The sequence below is a fragment of the Phymastichus coffea genome, unplaced genomic scaffold (assembly GCF_024137745.1).
Source record: "Phymastichus coffea isolate CEN01 unplaced genomic scaffold, Cenicafe_Pcof_1.1 PCOF00011, whole genome shotgun sequence".
NCBI lineage: Eukaryota > Metazoa > Arthropoda > Insecta > Hymenoptera > Eulophidae > Phymastichus > Phymastichus coffea.
In genome coordinates this window covers 3,613,261-3,629,818 of record NW_026706822.1, presented here as the reverse complement: position 1 = coordinate 3,629,818, position 16,558 = coordinate 3,613,261, and the positions used below count along the sequence as shown (strand labels likewise).

Here is a 16,558-nt window from a genome sequence, read left to right as displayed (position 1 = left end):
CGCGAATTACGTGAAATGTAGCAGACGTCAGTTGTAGTACTGCATCACGTAGACTGAGAGAAGTGGGACTTGTTGGACGTGTTGGTGTGAAAAAACCACTTATGAGTAAGAAAAACAAGAAGGCCAGACTAGAATTTGCTAAAAAATATGAAAGCTATACTGTTGAGGACTGGAAAAAAGTGCTGTTTTCGGATGAAACTAAAATCAATCTATTTGGAAATGATGGTAGAAGGTATGTGCGGCGACCGGTAGGTAGTAGATATGATTCAAGATACCAAATACCGATTGTAAAGCATGGTGGAGGTAGCATAATGCTATGGGCTGCATTTTCATGGAAAGGCGTCGGTCCAATCTTCAAAATAGAAGGCAATATGGACTCTGTCATGTACAAGGATATTATATTGGAGCAAATGCTACCTTATGCTCGACAAAATATGCCCAGAGGATGGATATTTCAGCAGGATAATGATCCAAAACACAGGTCACACCTCCTTCAGCAAGTTTTTAGTAAGAAAATAATTCGAGTTTTACAGCGGCCGAGTCAGTCTCCTGACTTAAATCCTATTGAACACTTATGGCAAGAGCTAAAAATGAGATTAGGAAATCAAAACTATGCTAATAAAGCCTCCCTATGACAAAAAGTGCAAGAAGAATGGAACAATATCTCTCATGATAGGATTGTGACACTTATTGAATCGATGCCTCACCAATGTGCTGCCGTGATAGCTTCTAAGGGTATGGCTACGAAGTTCTGATGACTGTGTTACATTTAAAACCATTTCTAGTTTGTTTTGTTTCATGTTACTATATTTTTTCTACTTGTAATTGCCACATTCATAGTTGGCCGGATACTTATGAATAAGCCATAATTGTTATTATCGATATTAAATTTTGTTGATTGTTAAAATGAATTGTTAAATTACATGTTTTGAGTATATAATAAAAGTACTTTACGATGATGTATTTGTGTTGCCACTTTGCACCCTTTGTACATGATTAAAACATAAAAACAACTTTGGCCGGACACTTTTGCCCGCAACTGTATATGCAGGAAGTGAGAAAAGATTAGTTGATATAAAAAGGAATGTTAAAGACACGGAATCGGAAAATTTAACGGAAGAAGATATACTACAGGCTGTTTAATCGCTAAAAAGGAGGAAAGCTGCTAGTTTTGATGAGATCCCTAATGAAGTGTGGACATTTAGTAGACAAGAGCTGTTAACAGAGTAAGTAATTATAAAATTATTATAATTATGAGTATTATAATTACAATTATGAGTATATTATATTCAAAATTATAATTATAATACATAATTATAATTAATAATTATAATTAAGAATATTATAACAATAATATACAATTGTACTTATAATATTAATTATAAGTAGATAACAGACTGGTCTTCTTGATTAGGAAGATATGGACAGGTTAAGGTATACCGGAGGATTGGAAGGTTGCAGTTATCGTACCACTACATAAAAAAGGAGATTTAAAGAATGTAAAGAATTATAGAGGGATATCCTTATTACCGACGGCATATAAAGTTTATACAGAAATTATTAAAGGATAAACTAGTGAAAGTGGTAGAAGAGAAGGAATCCTCCTGGAAGGATAAGCTAGATTTGGAAGAGACCGGTCGACAACTGACAATATTTATGTACTGAACCACGAAGTGCAAGTAGCTAAGGCGAGGAAAAGAAAGATTTACTCATACTTTGTGGATCTCACGGTTGCATTCGATACTATGAATAGATTAACTATAATAGCAAAACTATGGAAGGTGCTGGATGAAGGAGTTAGTGAATACATGATTGAAAGGTTAAAGAAAATCTATTAGAAACGGTTACTACGGTGAAGGTCGACAATAATTACTCGAGTCGGTTCTGGAGTACGCAGGGCGTGAGACAAGGGTGTGTTCTGAGTCCGATCCTGTTTTGTCTATATATTGCAGCATTGGAGAAAGAATTTGAAAATAGATATATAGGAAGTATAGTTATTGAAGGGACGAGGATATGGTCGTTGGCATATTTTGATACCTTGTTCTTGTAGAACTAAACAAATAAAAAATAATAGACAATCTGGGAACATTAAAAAAGTTTTTGGAAGAAAGGGATCAAATCTTGAGAGTAGGGAAATTTAAAATGGTAGTTTTCAATAAAGGTAGAAACAGCAAAAAAGAAAAATTGTCGTATAAGGGAGAGAAGATTGAAGAGCTAAATTCTTTTAAATATTTAGGGTTTACTTTTGAAAGCGATACTAGTTACAGAACTTACATGGAGAAAATAAAAAAAAGGGATTATGGCAGCAAAGAGAGCGTGGGGACTGGGGGAGAGAAGATGCAAAAATGACTTTAAAAGAAGGAAAATGTTATTTGATTACCTAGTTAAAAGTGTTATGGGTTATGGTGATGAAATATGGGAGTGGGAAGAACGGAAAAAACCAGAAAGAATTCAGTTAGATTATTTTAGATGTGTTTTGAAGCTGGATTTGAACACAGAGATACATCATGTAAAGGGAAACTAGCGTGGAAAAACTATGTAACGCATGGCGAGTGAGAGCGTTAAGGTATAAACAAAAGATTGTAAGTATGGAAGAGAATAGACTTGTAAAATAATGTTGGAAAGAAAAGGAAAAACTAGGAGAGATAGATGCGTACAGTGTGGAAAGAAAAAAATTTCGCAATTCAATAGGTTTATGTACCATAGTTGCAAATGGAGAACCTTAGTTGTGATGTCCAAAGATATACCGAAATACCTAGGTAGATGTAGGAAGAACAGCGATATTAGTATAATTGCGAGAATAAGGTATGAAAACTTAGAAACATGCAATAAATATTGGCATTAAAAGCGAAAGACAGATTATGTAAATTATTGATGTAAAAGAGATTACGGTACTATTGAACATTTGATAAACAGGTGCAAAGTGAGTATGAGCTGGAGTGAAATAGATAAATTTAAGTGGAAATTGTGATTTTTTTCGTCTTATAAACTAATTTTTTTTTTATAAACTACATAAAATGGGTGTAAAATTGTATGGAATTCATATTATAAAATACGAAATTTCAATAAATATTAATTTTCATATTTTATTGTGCAAATTGGGCAGAATAAATGATATTCAATAAAATTCTGATGAAAGAATAAGAATATAGAAAAAAATACTTAAAAAAAAATAAATAAAAAATTCTACCATATTTACGAGAAATACCACTCGTAGAAGTGGTGTAAATTAATTATGCAACTAAGGTAGCTCGAAAGCCTCGAAGCCGTGATGAGAGGATCATTCCCCTGACCCCCACTACCGCCGCGGTGGGTGCGCGCAGCCGCTCGGCGCGCTCCAATTGTTACAATTAACTTTGCTTATAGAAATGAAAATCCTGCATAGCTTAAAAAATTTAGTGTATAAGTAAATTTTTCTCAAATCGAAATCAGCAATTAAATTTGAAAAAAGTTATAAACAAGATGAGTTATGGATTAAAAACCAAAATAATAATATCTCGGCTCCTAATTATCGTAGAAAGATCCTTTATTTTTTAGAATGAAAGGTCTTTCAATTGCCAATCGAATGAATTTTATTAGATTCCAATATGTTTATTGCTTCATTGTTAAATTCTATTTTACAACTAAGCAATTTCAGTCTTTCCTTTTTTCTCGGAAACTAATTATCGAAAAATTATCAAATTTTTTCTACCGATAGATTTCATCGGGCTTCTTAGGATACATTTGGTCTTTTTTTCGACATCTGGTCAGAACAGCCACGGTACACCATCTTTGAATTTGAATCTTTGTCGCGCTCTAGCTCGTACACAATTATACTTTCGAATAATCGGACCAGCTTCCTATTATATATTTTTTAAAGATAAATCGGCCCTGAAAGTTCAGACAAAATTTATTGAAAATTAAAGAAGATATAAGCGTTTGTTTTTTTTTTGGCAATCTTAGAAACAACCCAAGATATTGTTATTAATAAAAAAAATTTAATTTTCGAACATACTTATCCTTATGTAGAATTATCTCAGGAATCGAATTCCGTTGATATTGATAGGAACTCCGTTGAACTTATATCGATAGGATAATTAGGAAAAAAGATATAAGCGAATAACTAAAAAAAGTGCCTTTTTTTGCAATAAATCGTTAATAAAATAATGTTCCGGAAACTTTTGGAAATCAAAACTATTTTTCCTATTATCTACGTGTTATTCCGCGTCGAAATAAAAACAATCTCGCTGTTCGCAAAAAATATAGATCAATATACTACAATGACCGGACTCTTGAGCATTATTGAGCTTTTATCAAGCTCTATTTGAATCACTGGTCAAAAAATTATTTTCGTTAAAATCGACGCGCGCATGGACATTTTTTTCCGGGATGTGACAGTTTTTTAACCATTTTTTATTTCCATAAATTCTAGTAATTCAAAAAAATGTATAGGAGAAAAAAATGTTTGTTTTTGAAAGTGAAATATTTTATACTTTTTTAAATTTTTTAGAACAAAAATTTTTGTCGATTTAAAAAAATTTGTTTTTTTCACAGCTGGTACTTCAAAAAGATGAAAAACTGTATCAAATTTTTTTTTACTCATTCAATATTATTCCATAATAAATATCATTAATTTTGCAAAAAAATGAATTTTCTCTTTTATTGGTCTTAAAAAACTTTTTCTTTTTTTTTTAATAATTTTGCTTTCTTCTGAGCAACTTCGCGATCTTTTGTTTTGTATCGTTTTTCAACCTGTCGTCTTGTTAATTGTTAATCGTTTGTAACTGGTGTCATCCTTCCTAGGTATGTGATAGATGTTGGTTAGTTTTATTGTTATAGTTACTCGTCTATTAATAATATTGTTTGTTAAATTTACACTATTTTCAAAAGTATTAGTCATTCGTTCACACGGAGCAAATGCTACAAGTTGAATGAGATGAGTTGAGTTAGCTTTATTTCACCATGGAGTGTGAACTCATATAGTGCGTTAAAGAAACAACAAAAAAGGTACAACAAAGTTATACAACAGTTGTACATTAATTATAACTACTTTTACATCGCTCAAATTTCACTTACATAAAGCATTTAAAATAGTCATAAATAATCACATATAATGAAAACTAGTATAATAATAGATGTAATAAATATAAACAATTGAATAAATAAGCTAATAACCTGGCAATGGCTTTCATACTAGTTTTAACGTTACAAGTCTTATTGCTTTACAATTTAGCTGCTAGATGAGACGGTAGGATGGTAGGATACAATAAGTCATAATTATGATAACAACCAGAGAGAAAGAGAATACAGATGGCAATCCCACCGGTAAAGCGAATCGAGAAAAGTTTCTAGAAGGATTCTGCCTCTGGTGCGTTAAGATGGTGATGGCTTGCACGGTAAATCCTTATCCTTGCGATAGATACTAAGTTGTCGAGTCCTTGAGAAATGCACTATACTACTATCCTCCAGTTTCCTTGGAATCACCTTTTGCCACCGCTTTCTCTAGTTAATCTTGCTTTCACTGTCGAAACGCACTCACACCACACGATTTGAAAGTTCAGTTTTCGATAACCAAAGAAAGTGGTAGCAGAAAGTATCATTAGGGAAGCCAGAGAACTATAAAAGGAAGCGTATCTCGAAAGCTTAACTGCTCGACACGACTAATCAGAACAAGGATTCACTATGCAGTGAGCCAATAGCGTCCATCGCTTTTCGGGCATTATTAGCTCTACGAAGCTAATTAGCTATCTAAGCGCTCACTTTGATTGCTTTTAATGAGTTATAAGTTATTTGATAAAACTGTCACAATAATCAGGGAAATAAATATTTTCAGGGTGTACGTTCAATTGTTCAGAATTTAGAATCACAAGTCAACGACATTTTTCATACATTTTTAAAGTTATAGGGGCATATAAACGACAATATAGAATTTTTTAGGTACGATTTTACAAGAAAACCTTTTAAGTCTAGAAAAAATTGTATTTATACTAAAATGAATAGGCAAGTTTGAGTTTCGCATGTTTTACAAAAATAGAACAAAAATTAAACAGAAAAAGATAAATGTTTTTTAATTGTATATGATTACAAAATAAGTAAACAAAATGTCAAATATAAATTTCGTACCATTTTAGCTGTTGCATCAGCCAGCATTTTAGCGGCAGTAAGAAGTTTTTTTTGTTGTTCATAGTCAGTTTGTGTTTCGGCATCACCTTCAATACTTTGAATTAATTGTGCAGTTGCTTGCCCAACAATCCGAGCTTGACGAATCATTTCTCCAGCACTTCCTGTATTAGCAAATAATTTATCAGTTGCCGATAATATTGTTTCCAATGCACTTTCTTGGCTTGACTCCTTTAATTTATCTCCACAAGTAACTATTTTTATGTGAGACAGCAAATCATTAAGAGCCTTTGTTACATCTGCAGCGGCACCACTTAATTCTTTTAGTAGTTCTTCATCAAAGCAAGTACCATTGCAAATCTATGAAACATATATCGATTAATTATGGCATTATTACAAACAACAGTTATTTTGAATAATATTGTTTAAACACAAATATAAAAAAATAACAACCAATTAAGATAATTAAATGTAATCTCTATTAGTTCACTATACATATCAATATAATATTGTACTTCTGATACTTATTAACACTTGAAAATGGTTTCGAAACAGTAAATAATTATTTTATTTCCTTGAAAGAGATTTAATTATAATATATATTGCATTATATTGTTACATTTATTTGCGCTGGTAAGTTTGACTACGCCAACTTATTTTATGTTTTTGAGTAAAATATAAAATGCGATATAATTTCATAGATTTTGATAACTACGCAAAATAGTTACTATTATAAAAAATTAATGATATTTTTAATAGTTTCATAATAGGCTATATTAAAAAATATTCCGTTGTTTAGTTAACGATCATTATTTAACGCGCTTAGGGCGCTTTTTTGTATTACTTTTGTGATGTACATTATCTTCATTAAAACGTTTGCATATAGTTATTCATATTCTATTACAATAGACATATGAATCAATAATGTAATTAAAAAAACTGACGATTATCGCTATTCATTGGTAAATAGAGCTTCATTTGACATTTACAATTACATAAAAACCAATGGACTTTTAATCATTCAAACATATATTAGTCCAGTGGGACTGTGATTTAACATGGATGTGAGAGTAACAGGGCTATTTATTGTTGGGATTGCTCAAGAATATCATCATAATGATGTATTTATGCTGGAGTATCGGATTTTCTATTGCTTTTATTATTAATATTTATAACGAGTTTAATTTTAACTCATTATGTCTCTCTCTTTCCCTTTATTCATTATGTATATATGTGTGTGTGTACATACATTCCATATTATTAGCAGCAGAGGCCGTCTCGAGTATTCAGGGTAAGAACGAGAGAGCAAGTATTTATTTGGTGATAAGCCTACAGGCAGAAAGAGAGCTACGTGTATGCAAGAGTGTATGCGTATGTGCGGTTCGTGCTTTCTTTTGGCAAGTGGAGACATGTGCCGCCGATAAAAAATAAAAAAGAGAGTGTGGGACTCGCGGCAATCAGCTGATTGACTTCGCGCTGATATTATGCACTCTTTTCGACTCGCCCTTTTGGCTTTTCTTGTGGCATCGCCTTACTGTTTTCCGATTGACTCCTGGATATCCACGAGGGACATTCGATTATGTGCGTGTGCTGTGGTGTCTTTAGGGATAGTGTGAAAGTGAAAATTACGACGAGGCTGTCGTACGAGTGCTTTGCCAGAGTTGTAAGTACTATCTTCAAATTATAGTTTCTCACTACTCACTTTCCATTTTCCTGGCGATCCTATCGTTAGTCATTCTTACGCGTTCTCTAGTACGCTACCTGCAACGGTCTCCGTGAGCCATAAAGCCGGATAGCCTTTCTCTCTACGGCGATCTGGACTACCGAATGGCCTTTGCACTGCCTGCAACGTGCAGCAAATATATTATATATATCTGCTAAATATATCCTCTCATACATATATTATATTGCAACGACTATCTAAAACCCCGTTACATGTTTATAGCTGAAAAGAGCAAAAAAGGACCATTTTTTCCATACATTTTCTTAATTTATGCCTAAAATGTCGTTTTTAAGGTAAATATTCATAGAAATAAAGTTGTAGAGTGAAAAATTTGCTATTGGATAGTGGAATGCAAATCAGCATCGATTTCCCACAACAATAGAGAATGAATAAACAAATAAAAAAACGCAAAATCAGCTAGTTTTTGAACGTGGGGGTTCAATTTAGCTCATTAATATTTTGACAACAAATCATATTAATACGTAACGAACTGTCTTGATTTCTTATGTTGTACATCGGCTTAGATAAAAACACTTTAAATAGAAAAGAGGATATACAATATCTTAGTCATATTTATAAGCTTTAATTAAGATCGATGAGGAAGGGTTGATAAATGAAAAATATGTATATATGTGTTGAAATACTTGATTTCTTACTGGATTGTAACATGACTGGCTACGAGCTATTCATTTTAGCCTACAATAATTTGATTACGAGAGAAATCAGGTACACACGTGTACATATAATTATATGCCATTAAAATTACATTTATAACTTTATTGTTAATAATTTGTTGTTTTCCTGTTAACCCTTTGTTGCACTGTGGTAACGTGGGTTACCACCAACTTGACTTCACATTTTCGCTATTTAATCAATTGTTAACGTATTTACATCCGGTTTTTTTTGTTCATATACTAACTTATTAGTAAGAGTATAAATATATCTTATGTTTTCACTCCTGATATTTCATAATTTTATTTCAATTTCTTGATCATAGGAGTTATCCCTATAAATAACTACACTCTTGTTTTTCTTATAGACGTTTCGCAATTTTATTCATTTATTGCCACTTCAGTATACATCTGTTCAATATAAAGTGAATTATTTCAATATTACATATATTAATTAAATTAAATATAAACCTACGTTTTTTGATATGTTTTATATTGCAATGTAGATTAAATTAAAAATTTTTTTCTCCTCCAATATATAACGTCAATAATTAAAATTATAACATCAAATAAGTAATACAATAATTTACTGTCAATATGGTATAAACACATCATGTCTAGCAAAGTAAAACTGAGTGAATACGTTTGTATATCAAATCACTCGTGCTGTATGAAAATAGAAGAGAAAGATAGAGAGATCCAACAAGAGAGATATGAAGAGTGGGAGAATACAAAAGAGGAAAGGGAGATATGACCATGTTTATTTTATAATATTACCACTAAATAGACTTTATGATGTTGAATATTCTCGAATATTGGTTGCTTAGATATTTTGTATCTTCTTGTGAATTGATGGTATTATCCGTAATTTTAATATGTATCGATTCTGCGATGCATCTTTTTTTGTAATTATCTTCTACATGTATAATTTTTGTGTTATCCCAATCAAATTCATGTTTCGGATTATTCACGATATGAGCTGGTATAGGTAAAGTTCTAAATCTAGAGTTATCTGGATCTTCAATCGTTTTATTTACCGAATATTTATGTTCATTAATTCTAGTTTTTAGAGCTCTTTTGCTTTCGCCTATGTAGTTAGATGTACATTGTTTACATTGAACATTATAAACTATACCTGTTTTTTCAAATTTTTTTAATTTATCTTTACCTAGAACAATAATATTGGATAATTTGTTAGTCATTTTTGGTATGCAAACAAAGTTTCTCCTTTTTAGTGTTGATTTGCATTTATAGAAAAATTCTTTTTTGAATGGAATTGGAAAGTATATTGTCTTTTTTTTCACTAGAGCTGACAAAGGCAACATAACCGTATGCTTATACAGAAATGAATACATTGAAAAAATGAATTCGCTGTTGTCAGATAACAGTACCTACACAATCTGGGAGAAAAATAACCCCTTAACCAAAATGCAAAAAGATGTTCAGTACTTCCTTACAAATTTCAATGACAAAGGATACATAAAAAAATATCTCCCGAATATGCTTATTAACCAATTTTTCCTATCACAATCCCATTCAACGCTAGCTAGAGCATATGGACTTCCAAAAATCCACAAAAATCATATTCCACTCAGGCCGGTAGTATCCACAGTTAATACTCCTACACATTTCCTATCAAAACTGATCAACAAGGCTCTTAAAGAATCCATAGACGTACCTAGATCACACATTAAAAATAGTTTTGAATTAAAAAAACGTATTGAGAACATATACATTCCAGCAGACCATATATTGGTATCTCTCGACGTAGTCTCACTATTTACGAGTATACCTAGATATCTAATACTTAACAGCATATATAAGAGGTTCCAAAAATTACACAAAAAATCGATGATTATGTTCGACGAAATCATAACAACAATTAATTTCTTATTTAACAATGCATATTTTCGTTTCAATAATATTAATTATAAACAGATATTCGGTATTTCGATGGGAGACCCTTTATCAGCATTATTTGCAGACTTAGTCATGGAAGATTTGGAGACACAATGTTTACTTTTTCTGAAGGAAGAATTTAATATCAACCCAATTTTTTATTACCGATATGTGGATGACACATTAATATGCATTAGGAGCATGGATTTTAATCGTGTTTTTGAAACTTTTAATGATTATAATTCACATTTAAAATTTACCTATGAGACAGAGGTTAATGGTTCTATTGATTTTCTAGACTTATCACTTACTAGAAGAAATAATGGAATTATTATAAACTGGCACCAAAAACCAACTATGTCGGGACGTGTTTTAAATTATAACTCAAACCACACATTAAAACAAAAAAAGAACATTGTTAATAACTTGGTAGATAGATCGATATTGTTGTCTGATAAAAGTCACCATGACAGTAATATATCTATTGTAAAAAACATATTATATAATAATGACTATCCTGAAGAATTTGTAAATTCGTGCATTAAAGATCGCATTAGAAGATATACATACAGTCAGAACATTACACAGAATAAAAACAATAGCGAAAAACAGACAATATACTTTCCAATCCCATTCAAAAAAGAATTTTTCTATAAATGCAAATCAACACTAAAAAAGAGAAACTTTGTTTGCATACCAAAAATGACTAACAAATTATCCAATATTATTGTTCTAGGTAAAGATAAATTAAAAAAATATGAAAAAACAGGTATAGTTTATAATGTTCAATATAAACAATGTACATCTAACTACATAGGCGAAAGCAAAAAAGCTCTAAAAACTAGAATTAATGAACATAAATATTCGGTAAAAAAAACGATTGAAGATCCCGATAACTCTAGATTTAGAACTTTACCTATACCAGCTCATATCGTGAATAATCCGAAACATGAATTTGATTGGGATAACAGAAAAATTATACATGTAGAAGATAATTACAAAAAAAGATGCATCGCAGAATCGGTACATATTAAAATTACGGATAATACCATCAATTCACAAGAAGATACAAAATATCTAAGCAACCAATATTCGAGAATATTCAACATCATAAAGTCTATTTAGTGGTAATATTATAAAATAAACATGGTCATATCTCCCTTTCCTCTTTTGTATTCTCCCACTCTTCATATCTCTCTTGTTGGATCTCTCTATCTTTCTCTTCTATTTTCATACAGCACGAGTGATTTGATATACAAACGTATTCACTCAGTTTTACTTTGCTAGACATGATGTGTTTATACCATATTGACAGTAAATTATTGTATTACTTATTTGATGTTATAATTTTAATTATTGACGTTATATATTGGAGGAGAAAAAATTTTTTAATTTAATCTACATTGCAATATAAAGCATATCAAAAAACGTAGGTTTATATTTAATTTAATTAATATATGTAATATTGAAATAATTCACTTTATATTTAACAGATGTACTATATACTGAGGTGGCAATAAATGAATAAAATTGCGAAACGTCTATAAGAAAAACAAGAGTGTAGTTATTTATAGGGATAACTCCTATGATCAAGAAATTGAAATAAAATTATTAGTAAGAGAACATAGGAAAATGGTTTATTTGGAAAAATTTTTTATTATAATTGTTATATAAATAAACAAACATGAAAAAATGTCATTTTTTTCGGAGAAATTCATTATTGGAAAACATAATCAGTGTATTAACTTGAAAATCTGTACTCGGGGGTTTTCGAGGTAGCTGATTACGAATATGAAGTCCAAATCCCAAAATTTTCAATTCAAAATGGCGTATTCAAGATGGCGGTTCCAAAATTTTGAAAAAAACATATATCAGCTTAAAAATCTCTACTCGGGGGTTTTGGGGTCGCTGATTACAAAAATAAAGTCGGAATTCCAAAGTTTTCAATTCAAAATGGCGTATTTAAGATGGCGGCAGAAATTAAAAAAAAAATAAATGTATCAACTTGAAAATCTCTACTTGGGGGTTTTTAAGATTGCCGATCATAAATCTAACATCAAAATTGTCAAATTTTCAATTCAAAATCGTGGATCTAAGATGGTAGTATCAAAATTTTAAAAACAGCTCATAAATCATTACTTGTTGTTGAATACAATTCGAAATCACTTTGTAAAAATCGAGATAAAAATTATATGTAGTTTAGGTTTACATCTAAATCGTTGAAATCGTAGATGAGGTGATATATTTCGAGGTAATTTTTTGTTTTTATCACAACTCTTTTTTATTATGAATAGGAAATAAACATAATAACTTTTTTTTACAATCCTGAAATATTTTCAAAAAATCTGACTTTTCATTGCAAATGCTATTCATCAAAACTAAGACTAATTTTATATTTTTACATGACTTTGTGAGCTTATATTTTTTTATAAAAGTTACTTTTTGCACATTGAAAGTATTCAAAGTTACAAAAAGTTATAAATATGGGGAGAAAAAAAAATGTTATTACAACCGAAATTCCTAGCGATTCCGAATCGGTTGATGGGCTTCAAGATTCTGACAACGAAGAAGACGTTGTGAACTCTAGATCACCTTTAGACGAAAATGTTTCTGCTATAAATATGTGACGAGAGCAGGCCGTGTGCCGGTCTCTCGTCTGTGTTTCTCCCTCCTCCATTCGGCAAGGCGTGTTGGACAACGTTAGACGCATTAAAGTATGCGCCTAACACTTGGTCTTTTGTTTCAGGACGGGCCAGCGCAGTTGAGCGCAAGAAAAAGTTGAGGAGCGCGGAGAGAGAGTGAGAAAGAGAGAGAGTACTAGGCCTATGCAGGGATAGGCAGGCGCGCAACGCGTGACCGATAAGCGGTGCGTCGCGTGCCGCCTAACTAATAGGTCAAGGTAGGGAGAGGAGCGAGCGCCGCTGAGCGGCTGCGAGACGAGCGCAAGAATAAGTGCGTGCGGGAGTCGAAGTCTAGTCCTGCTAGAGTGCAGAGTGTCCAAACCTAGCCCTGGTAGAGTGCAGAGAGTGCAGTTTGGGGATAGTCGAAAGGAAAGCCAACCACCGGCAACAGCTTCGTCTGTGACTACAGCCAGCCCCACCTGCAAGGAAAGCCAAAGTAGCCTGCAGATACTTGATCAGCGACAGTAGCCAGCAGCTAGCAACGATGTGACCAGCAACGACGACCGGTACTTCCTGCGGCAGCACATCGCTCAAAATTCTCGACGTTGCGAGGAGCAGTGAATAAAGGTTAAGCCTTCTATTCTTCTTTCTCTCTTTACTCTTTCTCTCTCTCTGGTGATACGACGACCGGTGCGCGTTGAATAAGATAGCCTGGCATTCACGTGCCGGCTATTTAAAGGTTCGCGCTTAAGTTTAATTTATAATGGTGTAAGTTGTAACCGGCGAATTGTCCAGGCGCCCACGTGCCGGGCAATTTATCCGGTATTGGTTCGCGTAGTTTCTAAGTAAGTTTGTAATAGGTTAAGTGTGCGATTAGGTATTAGGATGAAATGCGAAATATTCATTTGTGAATATTATAACTAGTACTGTTCTATTTTGTAGTTAGTTGGTCAATAATTCAGAATATGTTATGCGCGCGTATGTTTAGTTTGAATAATGATTAATAATAAATAATAGGTTGTAAGTTTAATTTGATTCATATCATTGTATAACTTATTTATGACCTATCCTCTCATTTTTCCCTCAATTGCCTTGAGCGGAAGTGCCTCACTTACCCCGCAAAATAATTGGTGACAAAGGAAGAGTGAATCCTTGTCACAAATAATAACGATGACGAAGAAGAATCAATGGACGCAGAAGACATTGATGATTCAAATCAATCTGATATTTGGGAGTCTGTTAGTCGGCCAAGATCGGATTTTATGTTTTCTAAAAGCTTTGGTCCAATCATTCCAGATACAGCGAAATCACCATTAGACATTTCTGTTGTTTATTTTCTTCTGATCTATTGGATCATATTGTACATCAAATTAATCTGTACATTTCTCAAAAAAAGGGTAAGCAAGATCCCATCACAAAAGAAGAATTCAAAATATTTTTATGTATTAACATTCTGATGGGTATAAAAAAATTGCCATCTTACTGAGATTATTGGAGTGAAAACCCTCAGCTACGTGATTCCTACATATCATCTCTCATGACTGTTAATCGTTTTAGTTTTTTTCTGTCTCATATTCATGTCAACGACAACTCTAAAGAACCAAAAAAAGGTGATCCAAATTACGATAAACTGTATAAGGTAAGACCACTTTTAGACGAGCTTTCTCGAACCTTCAAAGAAAGTTTCAATCCTGGTAAGCACCAATCTGTAGATGAGTCTATATATGATAAAATTCAAGGGAAAAAGTACTATGAAACAATACATGCCAGCTAAACCTATAAAGCGCGGATATAAGTGCTGGACGCGCGCAGATGAGTCTGGTTACGTATGCCAGTTTCAAATCTATACTGGAAAAGCAGACAACACTGCAAAACAATTGGGAACAAGAGTTGTAAAAGACCTTACACGAGAACTTGTTGATGGCAATCATCACGTATACTTTGATAATTTTTTTACTGAGGTGGAACTTCTTTCATCACTGAAAGAAGATAAAATAAACGCATGTGGCACGGTTCGGCAGAATCACATTCTGGTCTACCAACGAATATCAATGATAAAAAATCCAAAAAAAAATGGACATAGGAGAATATGAATTTATGACTACCAAGACAGGTCTTACCTGGATCAAGTGGATGGATAAGAAACCAGTTTATTTTCTATCCAACTTTCACGATGCATCTGAAGTTACTACCGTAAATCGTAGACAAAAAGATGACTCTCAAAAATGTGTCAATTATCCTGTTGTTTCTTCAGATTATAATAAGCACATGGGTTATGTAGATTATGCTGATCGACTTATTTCAGTTTATAAAATTGATCGTAAATCTAAAAAGTGCTGGTTTAGAATATTTTGGCATTTTCTCGATCTAACAATAAGTAATGCATATATTTTGTACAGAGAAAAACATATAAAACCGACGTTGAATTTGAAAAAATTTCGATTAAATTTAGTAGAACAAATGGTAGGACACAAAATTCCAACTGCCAAAGGTCGAAAGCGCAAATCTGACCATTCGGAAGATTTTCGTTACCAGAAACCACAAGTTTCTTTAGAGAAAAGACTCAATCAAGCAGCTCATATGCCTGTTTCTATTCAAAGCGCAAAACGATGTGTTCATTGCAGCACAAGAATGGATCAAAGGAGAACAAAGTGGAAATGTATGACTTGCGATGTACCATTGTGTCTTTTGCAAGATAGAAATTGTTTCCAAAATTACCACACTTAGGTAAAGAATAATGCTTACTTTTTCATAACTTCATGGGCAATACGTTATGTATTGCCCATGAATATTATGTATCAAAAGTAGTTTGAATAATTCTAAAAACTGAATAAAATACTAAAAAAATTATTAAATTACTACTAAAATACTAAAAAAAGAATAAAAAAACAAACAAAAAAAAATGGAGCTAGTACTCTTTTACGTCCTTGTCGTTAGCTCTGGGTTATGCAAAAAAAGAGTAAATTTTCGAAAGTCCCCAATAATTTTACCACTGTTTATGTCGTGGTATTCGTCATATTAGATCTACAATGATGAACTATAAAAAAAATTAACAGTTTCGTAATCACCAACCGCAAAAACCCTTGGGTAGTGATTTTTAAGCTTGTACATCTAATTTCTCAAAAATTCCCGAGCCGCCATCTTGAATCCGTCATTTTGAATCAATAATTTCTGCATTCCGACTTCATATTCCTAATCAGCGACCCCGAAAACCCCTTAGTAACGATTTTTAAGTAGATACACCTATTTTTTGGAAATTTTGGTACAGCCATTTTGAATTCGCCATCTTAAATTAAAAATTTCGAAATTATGACTTCAGATTCGTGATCAGCGACCCCAAAAACCCCCGAGTAGGAATTTTCAAGTAAAACCACTGAACAGAAAAATATGTGCAACAAAGGGTTAATACGTTGTAGCTAGCGAGATGTAGGAGCCAGGCAAGAAGATAGAGTGAGCGTATTAACCCACGTACGCACACATATACTCTCCCCAGTAGGCAAGTATATGAATGGAGCGAAGCAGATCATACGGCTTGACTCCTGTAT

At 32.5% G+C, this 16,558-nt stretch overlaps 1 protein-coding gene across 3 annotated transcripts in view; it reads right to left on the bottom strand.

The window, feature by feature from the left end:
• LOC131672448 (talin-2) overlaps window positions 1-16,558 on the bottom strand; it is an 870,100-nt gene that overhangs the window by 347,749 nt on the left and 505,793 nt on the right. For all 3 annotated transcript variants that reach the window (XM_058949681.1, XM_058949672.1, XM_058949665.1), the window contains exon 10: window positions 6,103-6,459. In XM_058949681.1, coding sequence (XP_058805664.1) covers window positions 6,103-6,459 — 357 coding nt within the window. The remainder of the gene's footprint in view (window positions 1-6,102; window positions 6,460-16,558) is intronic.